This window comes from Cyclopterus lumpus, chromosome 22 (assembly GCF_009769545.1).
Source record: "Cyclopterus lumpus isolate fCycLum1 chromosome 22, fCycLum1.pri, whole genome shotgun sequence".
Taxonomy (NCBI): domain Eukaryota; kingdom Metazoa; phylum Chordata; class Actinopteri; order Perciformes; family Cyclopteridae; genus Cyclopterus; species Cyclopterus lumpus.
In genome coordinates, this window is record NC_046987.1 from 22,780,949 (window position 1) to 22,792,105 (window position 11,157).

The 11,157-nt window shown below is 51.4% G+C and overlaps 1 protein-coding gene across 7 annotated transcripts in view; it reads right to left on the reverse strand.

Moving 5' to 3' along the window:
- Window positions 1-1,560: 1,560 nt before the first annotated feature.
- The window catches only part of heatr5a (HEAT repeat containing 5a), a 40,232-nt gene continuing 30,635 nt past the window's right edge, over window positions 1,561-11,157 (reverse strand). For all 7 annotated transcript variants that reach the window (XM_034563103.1, XM_034563101.1, XM_034563102.1 and 4 more), the window contains 6 exons: window positions 5,513-5,677; window positions 5,274-5,416; window positions 4,869-4,976; window positions 4,683-4,785; window positions 3,086-3,239; window positions 1,561-2,933 (listed from right to left, as the gene is read on the reverse strand). In XM_034563103.1, the coding sequence (XP_034418994.1) occupies window positions 2,792-2,933; window positions 3,086-3,239; window positions 4,683-4,785; window positions 4,869-4,976; window positions 5,274-5,416; window positions 5,513-5,677 (815 nt within the window). In that variant the 3' untranslated portion in view covers window positions 1,561-2,791. The remainder of the gene's footprint in view (window positions 2,934-3,085; window positions 3,240-4,682; window positions 4,786-4,868; window positions 4,977-5,273; window positions 5,417-5,512; window positions 5,678-11,157) is intronic.

Below are 11,157 nucleotides of genomic sequence, written 5' to 3' on the forward strand. Positions count from 1 at the left end.
ATGTTTCATGTTTATTCTAATTTAATATTTCACATTAACATTGTTCCTGATCTCAAGTCTAGTTTTAAATGAATGAATCTGAGGTGTTAAAGGTTCTCGTCTTCAGCAGGAAGCAATGGGCTTGGAGCTGAGAGCCTCAGACAGGAAGTCAGAACGTATGAAGAGACCTTGTTGAGAGGAAGAAAGACCGGCTATAATAATGTGATATAATATTCCAGCCTTCTTGTTTAAAGGGAACATGCGTATTAAAGGGAGCTGCTGCAGGTCGTGTGCGATGAATCCCTCTGGATGGATGGAGCTCCTTGGAGGAGCTACTCTGCTCCATGAGCTCCTTCTTCTGCAGCTGCAGGAACACTCAGGTCATAAGAATCCAGCTCCATGTCCTCCCGTCTGCCCGGCTTCTGCCCCCTGGTGGCCCCCTGGGGTCATACGGTACTATGAGCTCTCTAGTGGGTAATATGGTACTGTGAGCTCTCTAGTGGGGTAATATGGTACTGTGAGTTCTCTAGTGGGTAATATGGTACTATGAGTTCTCTAGTGGGGTAATATGGTACTATAAGTTCTCTAGTGGGGTAACATGGTACTATGAGCTCTCTAGTGGGGTAATATGGTACTATGAGCTCTCTAGTGGGGTAATATGGTACTATGAGCTCTCTAGTGGGGTAATATGGTACTATGAGCTCTCTAGTGGGCTAATATGGTACTGTGAGCTCTCTAGTGGGGTAATATGGTACTATGAGCTCTCTAGTGGGGTAATATGGTACTGTGAGCTCTCTAGTGGGGTAATATGGTACTGTGAGCTCTCTAGTGGGGTAATATGGTACTATGAGTTCTCTAGTGGGGTCATATGGTACTATGAGCTCTCTAGTGGGGTAATATGGTACTATGAGTTCTCTAGTGGGGTCATATGGTACTATGAGTTCTCTAGTGGGGTAATATGGTACTATGAGCTCTCTAGTGGGGTAATATGGTACTATGAGCTCTCTAGTGGGGTAATATGGTACTATGAGTTCTCTAGTGGGGTCATATGGTACTATGAGTTCTCTAGTGGGGTAATATGGTACTGTGAGTTCTCTAGTGGGGTAATATGGTACTATGAGCTCTCTAGTGGGGTAATATGGTACTATGAGCTCTCTAGTGGGGTAATATGGTACTATGAGTTCTCTAGTGGGGTAATATGGTACTGTGAGTTCTCTAGTGGGGTAATATGGTACTATGAGCTCTCTAGTGGGGTAATATGGTACTGTGAGCTCTCTAGTGGGGTAATATGGTACTATGAGTTCTCTAGTGGGGTAATATGGTACTGTGAGTTCTCTAGTGGGGTAATATGGTATTATGAGCTCTCTAGTGGGGTAATATGGTACTATGAGCTCTCTAGTGGGGTAATATGGTACTATGAGTTCTCTAGTGGGGTAATATGGTATTATGAGCTACCGTCATCATCACCACAAATCAAGAAAACGTGAATTAGAAGAAAATCCTTTAATTATGCCATTAGAAAACAACAAGGTGCCTCCTTCAGGTGCCACCAGGTGAGCTCGTTAATAAACGTATTGCAGGTAAACCTTTAGTGTTTTATTGTGAAATCCTTTAACTAACTCACATTCTTCTTGGTTAACTAAAGTGCTGAACACTGAATTGTCCCTTACAGGCCACCATATGATTCACAGAATTCAAACTCAACAAATCATTTTCACTAAAACGGTTATGGAGACAATCATTCCTTCAAAATAAAAGCCTCTCTTTCATTGTCAGAGCTGATCAAACAGCACAGTGTTTGTCTCATTGGACTGGAGGAGGCAGGTGGGCGGAGTCAAGGGGAGAGATGCTCTGCTGTGATTGGTGGAGCTCCGTGTCACCGTTTAACTGTACCTGTGAGCTTTATTGTGAAACAAAGGATCAATACGACCACACCGTGCTGCCCCCTAGAGGCCTTCCCTGACAGGCTCAATATTTAATCAATCATGTTCCATTGTGTAGAAATGTGAATCCTCAAACAGGAAGTGAAAGGGCTTTTATTCTGAAGGTTTTGGCCTGTTGTTGCCTCTGCATCGGCTGACCCCTTCACTGCCTGTTTGTAAATCCTAAAACTCTTGTCTTTTGTCTTTTCAACTTGTTTACTACATTTTTATTTTACAGCATTTGGGTCAACTGATAATGATGTGATGTAATATTCATTAAATGTGCTTCATGAATACATTTGGAAAAAAAGGAAAATAAATGTCATTAAAAAAAATAAAGATTCTCTTTGTAAAAATACCAAAAGAAGAAGAAATTGAAGGAAATTCATGTAACATGATTAATGAGGGATTTGTTTTCATTACACAGATTAAAGTTAATGCATTTTGACCACATTAAATATTCATGTTTTGCTCTTTTTACTAAAAAGATGACATTCCTCATGAAGAGTTTACTGATTAAAATGAAATATATATATATATATATATATATATATATATATATATATATGTATGTGACTCATATGTAATTGGAGACATGAGGAGGATTCAGAAACATGATCTGCGTGCACTTGAACGATGTTAGTGTAATATTAACGTGCACGTGAACGATGTTAGTGTAATATTAACGTGCACGTGAACGATGTTAGTGTAATATTAACGTGCATGTGAACGATGTTAGTGTAATATTAACGTGCACGATGTTCCACGCTCATCGTGTCTAGAGACAAGCGGTACGAGTGATTATTGACATGAGAGCGTCCATAACGGCGTGGCTGGCTGTGATTGGGTGACGCGCGGCGTGCGTGGAGATGTGGGTGGAGCCACCCGCCTCACAGGAAGTGGGTCTTGAGCGTGATGCTGGGGGAGGACTTGGCGGGGGAGGACCTGGCTTTAGCGGTCAGACTCTCCTGGTTCCCCCTGACGGCGGCTTCCAGTCGAGACTTCAGGGGAGGAGCCGAGGAGACCAGCGACCTGAGGGGGTCACAGGATGCTTTTATTTTGAAAAACAACCCCTTTACTTACATCTATACGCAGCACATATAGGTGTAATAAAGGCTTTATAACACTCAAAGCTCCATGCCGCGTGTTATTACACCTTAATAAACCAGTACTAGCTCTGGTACCTGAACACAGCCGAGTGCTGCGGGCCGAGACGCATCAGGTCTCTGAGCGCCGCCTGGTGGAGCGACCGGGACGCCGCGGGGGCGGAGCCTAGAGCGTTTTCATCCAGCAGGAAGGAGATGAGGAGCGGCAGCAAGACGGCCACCAGCTGAGGACCTGAAGACCACAAACCCACATGAAACCCTCTGGACCCACAAACCCACATGAAACCCTCTGGACCCACAAACCCACGTGAAACCCTCTGGACCCACAAACCCACATGAAACCATCTGGACCCACAAACCCACATGAAACCCTCTGGACCCACAAACCCACATGCAACCATCTGGACCCACAAACCCACATGAAACCCTCTGGACCCACAAACCCACATGCAACCATCTGGACCCACAAACCCACATGAAACCCTCTGGACCCACAAACCCACATGAAACCATCTGGACCCACAAACCCACATGCAACCATCTGGACCCACAAACCCACATGAAACCATCTGGACCCACAAACCCACATGAAACCATCTGGACCCACAAACCCACATGAAACCATCTGGACCCACAAACCCACATGAAACCATCTGGACCCACAAACCCACATGATACCCTCTGGACCCACAAACCCACGTGAAACCATCTGGACCCACAAACCCACATGAAACCATCTGGACCCACAAACCCACGTGAAACCATCTGGACCCACAAACCCACATGAAACCATCTGGACCCACAAACCCACATGAAACCCTCTGGACCCACAAACCCACATGAAACCCTCTGGACCCACAAACCCACATGAAACCCTCTGGACCCACAAACCCACATGAAACCATCTGGACCCACAAACCCACATGCAACCATCTGGACCCACAAACCCACATGAAACCATCTGGACCCACAAACCCACATGAAACCCTCTGGACCCACAAACCCACATGAAACCATCTGGACCCACAAACCCACATGAAACCATCTGGACCCACAAACCCACATGAAACCATCTGGACCCACAAACCCACATGATACCCTCTGGACCCACAAACCCACGTGAAACCATCTGGACCCACAAACCCACATGAAACCATCTGGACCCACAAACCCACATGAAACCCTCTGGACCCACAAACCCACATGAAACCCTCTGGACCCACAAACCCACATGAAACCATCTGGACCCACAAACCCACATGATACCCTCTGGACCCACAAACCCACGTGAAACCATCTGGACCCACAAACCCACGTGAAACCCTCTGGACCCACAAACCCACGTGATACCCTCTGGACCCACGTGATACCCTCTGGACCCACAAACCCACATGAAACCCTCTGGACCCACAAACCCACGTGAAACCCTCTGGACCCACAAACCCACGTGATACCCTCTGGACCCACAAACACACGTGAAACCCTCTGGACCCACAAACCCACGTGAAACCCTCTGGACCCACAAACCCACATGAAACCCTCTGGACCCACAAACAGACGTGAAACCCTCTGGACCCACAAACCCACATGAAACCCTCTGGACCCACAAACAGACGTGAAACCCTCTGGACCCACAAACAGACGTGAAACCCTCTGGACCCACAAACAGACTCACGCTGAGACGGGTCTGCAGCCTGGACCAGAGCCTCCATGGCTCGGACCCCCTCCAGGACCCCCACCAGCTCCTCTGGACTCTGAGGACGACTCCGCTCCACCTTCTGAGGAGGACATTTATTCATCGCATCATCTTTTCAAAATAAAAGCATGAGAACAGGATGTGGTCTTGATCCCATTTCGGTACCTGCAGGAATCGAACCAGCGGTGGTCCGAGCGCCCGGATGTACGGGACGGCCACGGTGGGCGGAGCCTGAAACAGCGACGTCAACAGCTGATGACATCGACCCACGACCTGCAGGCGAGAGGAAGGGCGTTATTCTGCTTTTCATCTTCCTCTTCATCATTGATATCAGTCCCAGTCCCAGGAGACAGGAAGTGATGACAGACCGCCTCCCCAGTCCCAGGAGACAGGAAGTGATGACAGACCGCCTCCCCAGTCCCAGGAGACAGGAAGTGATGACAGACCGCCTCCCCAGTCCCAGGAGACAGGAAGTGATGACAGACTGCCTCCCCAGTCTTAGGAGACAGGAAGTGATTGCAGACCGCCCCCCAGTCCCAGGAGACAGGAAGTGATGATGCTAGCACTGACCAGCGGGTCTTTGGCGTCCATGCTGGCCCTGAAGCGCTGCAGACTGAGCGCGGGCAGAGGCTCCACGGTGCAGACGTCCGGGCCAGCAGACAGCAGGAAGACGGTGAGAGCGGTGAGGAGGCTGCTGTGGTCCCCCCCCGGGTCTGAGACACACACACACACACACACAGTGAAGACAGGAGCCATGTTGTGTGTGTGTGTGTGTGTGTGTGTGTGTGTGTGTAGTTGTCGTTGTGTACCGGCGTCCCAGAGGCCCAGCAGGGAGCTCAGCGCCGCCCTCAGCAGCTGGCTCCAGGCTCCTCTGCTCTTCTCCTGCCGGCTCATTGGAGACGTCAGCACGACCTTCAGAGCCCGAAGAGCCGACTGGACCACCGCGGCCGGACCGGAGCCCGCCGCTGGGGCACCTGGGAAATACAATGTTAAAAGAATCATTTTTCACTTGAACAATGAACAGCATGTTCATATATACAAATATATATATATATATATATATATATATATATATATATAATATATATTGTGGCATCACAAAGGGACAGGTAGTGGAGGGGCGCTACAAAATGGCCACCAGTGCAAGAACTACATCTCCCAGCCTGCCTCACCGCTCACCCAGCTGCAGCTGCTTAAGGCACCTGATTGAGGCAGGGCTGGGAGACTTAAGAGAGAGCACCTGGGAAGGAGAAAACACACAAGCGGAAGGTGAACCCACAAGCACCTGGAAGAGGACGACAAGGAAGAGGACCTCGTAGCTTGGATTCACCAGTGTGGAGTTTTGTTTGGTTAATTAACCACTTTCTCCTCCGGGATGTTTTGTGTTATCTAACTGGACCTTTTTTGATACTTTGTTGTTTTTGGACGTTACCTTGCTGGTGGGATGGGAAATAAACCTGTACTTTTTGTTAAATACCCTTGGACGTGCCTGTGTCCAGCTCTCTTTTTGCACTGCCCCAGGCTAGCCTGTCCTAGCGACAGCCTGTGACACTACAGGTGGTGGAGAATGCGGGCACTGGGGCCAAAGTGCGGATGATTGAGAGGAGATATTGACGACTTGTCCCAACTTTTTTCAGAACTTCAAACCCCAGGCCACCAATCCAAAATGGAGCCACTGATGCAGATGCTGTTGGAGAGCCAGAGGGCGCAGCAGGAAATCAGCGGTGCCCTGTTGGCACAGCAAATCAGGGCTAATGAACTGAAGGAGCAGGAGCTCCGGCAGAGGCCAGAGTCGAAGCCCAGGGCAGCTGATTTCATCCCTAAACTTGGCGTGACCGACGATGTGGAAGCTTACCTTCATGCCTTTGAAGCTACGGCGACTCGAGAAGGGTGGCCAAAGAGACAGTGGGTTGGACTTCTGGCGCCTTTCCTATCCGGTGAGGCCCTTAAAGCGTTTCGAGATGTAGAGGCTGATATTGCCCACGACTACGACCAGTTAAAGGGGGAGATTTTGAGTCGCCAGGGGCTCACTAAATTTAGCATGGCCCAACGTTTTCATAACTGGACTTTCCTAAGCGGAGAGACGCCCGGTCCCAAATGCACGAGTTGATAAGAGTGGCGAAAAGGTGGCTAGAACCAGACAAACACAGCCCGGCAGACATGATAGAAACCCTGGATATGAACAAGTATCTATGGGGTCTACCGTACGAGGCAAAAAAGGTAATTGGCCACAAAAAGTTAACAACGGCCACAGGGTTGATAGAAGCCGTAGAACAGTTCCAGGCGGCCTCAGACATGCTCCGATCACCCTGTAAAGCTCCGTTGGCTTCTGTCCCGGCCCGGCCAAGTGTGCGTCGCCAAAGACGTCCGGCCCTGGCCAACCCTCACTCGGACCCACCCAGCAGAGGCGGTAGTCAACCTGGACAGCCACGAGCGTTCCTGAACCCAGAGCCCCGCCAGTGCTATCTCTGTGGCAAATTCGGCCACATCTCCTGGCAGTGTGAAAGGCTAGACGAGCCCATGCCCTCAGCGGAATCCGCCAGCGGCCCCCATGTCCACTTTGCTGCCCTCCTGGGCGAAAGTAGGGACCGGCGACCAACGTGCCCCGTAACGGTGAATCGACGGGACCTAGAAGCCTTGCTCGATTCAGGAAGTGCTCGGACCCTCGTCCAGGAGGCAGTTTTGGAGGCAACGTCCCCGGCTCAAGGCGATCCCATCCCGGTGGTTTGTGTCCACGGAGATACCCGAGAGTATCCAACCACCGTAGTGAAACTGACCACAACTAAGGGCACGTTTAATGTCGAGGTGGGAGTAATCCGGGACCTCCCGGTCCCAGTCCTGATCGGCCGTGACTTCCCAGCTTTCCGGATGCTGTGGAGGGAAGCCCTAAAGAAGCTTAGTCGGGAGCCCCGCAAACGTAAGTCGAACCATCCACCATTGAGTAAAACCTGGGTTAACGTTGCCAAACCATGCTTGTCCCCTCTAGTGTCAGTTCAAGCATTAGCAGAAGCTTCTAGTGGAGCTGAGTCCGATGACTCTGAGCCCCAACCTGAGCCAAGTGAGGAGGACACTGATGGCCCTCGAGAAACACTGCCCCTTAAAGGTCAGTATGGAACAGCACAGTTGCAGGACCTGACTCTGGGTAATGCCTTAAGAAACGTCCAGGTCCTAGAGGGAACGTTGGTGGGAACCCGGTTGACCCCTTCCTACCCTCATTTTTCAGTGAAAAATGGCCTCTTGTATCAGGTAACAAAAAGTAAGGTTTATTTCCCATCCCACCAGCAAGGTAACGTCCAAAAACAACAAAGTATCAAAAAAGGGTCCAGTTAGACAACACAAAACATCCCGGAGGAGAAAGTGGTTAATTAACCAAACAAAACTCCACACTGGTGACTCCAGGCTACGAGGTCCTCTTCCTTGTCGTCCTCTTCCAGGTGCTTGTGGGTTCACCTTCCGCTTGTGTGTTTTCTTCTTCCCAGGTGCTCTCTCTTAAGTCTCCCAGCCCTGCCTCAATCAGGTGCCTTAAGCAGCTGCAGCTGGGTGAGCGGTGAGGCAGGCTGGGAGATGTAGTTCTTGCACTGGTGGCCGTTTTGTAGCGCCCCTCCACTACCTGTCCCCTTGTGATGCCACAATATATATATATATATATATATATATATATATATATATATACATATACATACACATATTCAAATATATATATATATATATATATATATTATAATATATATGTAAATACATATTATAATATATATATATATATATATATATATATATATATATATATATATATATATATATATATTCATCCATCCATTATGAGCCGCTTATCCGGGGTCGGGTCGCGGTGGCAGCAGGTTCAGCAGGCCGACCCAGGCTTCCCTCTCACCCGCAACACTTTCCAGCTCATTCTGGGGGATCCCGAGGCGTTCCAAGGCCAGCCGGGAGATATAATCCCTCCAGCGTGTCCTCGGTCTTCCCCGGGGCCTCCTACCAGTTGGACGTGCCCGGAAAACCTCTAATGGGAGGCGTCCAGGAGGCATCCTGACTAGATGCCCGAACCACCTCAGCTGACTCCTTTCGACACGAAAGAGCAGCGACTCGACTCCAAGCTCCCCCCTGATGTCCGAGCTCCTTACCCTATCTCTAAGGCTGAGCCAGGCCACCCTACAGTTTGACCCCACCTGGAGGGAGCAATCCGCCGGTTTCCGGCAGAGCACCATGGCCTCAGATTTGGAGGTGCTAACTCTCATCCCTGCCACTTCGCACTCGGCTGCAAAAACGCCCCAGTGAATGCTGGAGGTCACGGTCCGAGGAGGCAAACAGGACCACATCATCCGCGAACAGCAGAGAGGCGATCCCGAGACTCCCGAACCGGATCCTCTCCGCCCCCTGGCTGCGCCTAGATATCCTGTCCATGAAGGTCACGAACAGGACCGGTGATAAAGGGCAGCCCTGGCGGAGGCCAAAACCCTCGGAGCCTCCTCTCCAGCACCCTGGCATAAGCTTTTCCCGGGAGGCTGAGCAGTGTGATACCACGATAGTTCGAGCACACTCTCCGGTCCCCCTTCTTGAAGATGGGAACCACCACCCCGGTCTGCCAGTCCATGGGCACTGTTCCTGACCCCCATGCGACACTGAAAAGGCGTGTCAACCAAGACAGCCCAACAATGTCCAGCGCTTTCAGCATCTCAGGGCGGATCTCATCCACCCCTGGCGCCTTGCCACCAAGGAGCTTTTTGACTACCTTAGCGACCTCTGCCAGGGATATGGGTGAATCCACCCCAAAGTCTTCCGGCGCTGCCCCCTCTCCGGGGGACATGTTGGCCGGGTTTAGGAGTTCCTTAAAGTGCTTTTTCCACCGCCCGACGATGTCCCCAGTCCGGGTCAGCAGTTCCCCCCCCCTGCTGAGAACAGCCTGGGGTAGACCCTGCTTTCCCTTCCTGAGCTGTCGGATGGTTTGCCAGAACTTCCTTGAGGCCAACCGAAAGTCCTTCTCCATGGCCTCCCCGAACTCCTCCCATGCCCGAGTTTTAGCCTCCGCGACCATCGCAGCTGCAGCCCTTCTGGCCCACCGGTACCCGTCAGCTGCTTCAGGAGACCCCTGGGCCAGCCAGGCCCGAAAGGCCTCCTTCTTCAGTTTGACGGCTTCCCTCACCCCCGGTGTCCACCACCGGGTTCTCGGGTTGCCGCCACGACAGGCACCGATGACCTTCCGGCCACAGCCCCGAGCAGCCGCGTCCACAATAGAGGCTTTGAACAAGGTCCACTCGGATTCCATGTTCCCAGCCTCCCTCAGGATTTGTGAGAAGTTCTTCCGGAGGTGGGAGTTGAAGACCTCCCGGACAGGATCCTCTGGCAGACGTTCCCAGTTCACCCTCACTACACGTTTGGGCTTGCCAGGTCTCTCTAGCCGAGTCCCCCGCCATCTGATCCAACTCACCACCAGGTGGTGATCAGTTGACAGCTCTGCTCCTCTCTTCACCCGAGTGTCCAAGACATACGGCCGCAGATAAGATGATACGATTACAAAGTCGATCATTGATCTCCGGCCTAAGGTGTTCTGGTACCAGGTACACTTATGAGCCACCTTATGTTCGAACATGGTGTTCGTTATGGACAAACTGTGGCTAGCACAGAAGTCCAACAACAAAACACATTTCGGGTTCAGATCGGGCAAGCCGTTCCTCCCAATCACGCCCCGCCAGGTTTCTCTGTCATTGCCCACGTGAGCGTTGAAGTCTCCCAGGAGAACTATGGAGTCGGCAGGCGGCGCCCTTTCCAGGACCCCTCCCACCGACTCGAAGGCCGGATACTCCGAAATGCTGTTCGGTGCATAAGCACAAACAACAGTCAGAGCCTTACTCCCCGCAACCCGTAGGCGCAGGGAGGCGACCCTCTCGTTCCCCGGGGAAAACTCCAACACAGCGGCGCTCAGCCGGGGGCTCGTGAGTATCCCCACTCCCGCCCGGCGCCTCTCACCCTGGGCAACTCCAGAAAAGGACAAAGTCCAACCCTTCTCCAGGAGCTTGGTTCCAGAGCCCATGCTGTGCGTGGAGGTGAGCCCAACTATATCTAGCTGGTACCGCTCCACCTCCTGCACCAGCTCCGGCTCTTTCCCCGCTAGTGAGGTGACGTTCCACGTCCCTAGAGCTAGTCTATGCCGCCGGCGATCGGCCCGCCGCCCGGTCTACATAGCACCCGACCCCGATAATTCTCCCTGCGGGTGGTGGGTCCACAGGGTGACTGCTGCTCCATGGTGTTTTTTCGGGCTGAGCCCGACCGGGCCCCATGGGCGAAAGCCCGGCCACCAGACGCTCGCCGACGAGCTCCCCTCCTGGGTCTGGCTCCGGGAGGGTGCCCCGGTTTCCCTTGTCCGGGCAAGGTAGCTTCAGACCGTGGGCTGCTGTTCATCAGGGTTTATTGAATAGTATATATATATATAATATATATA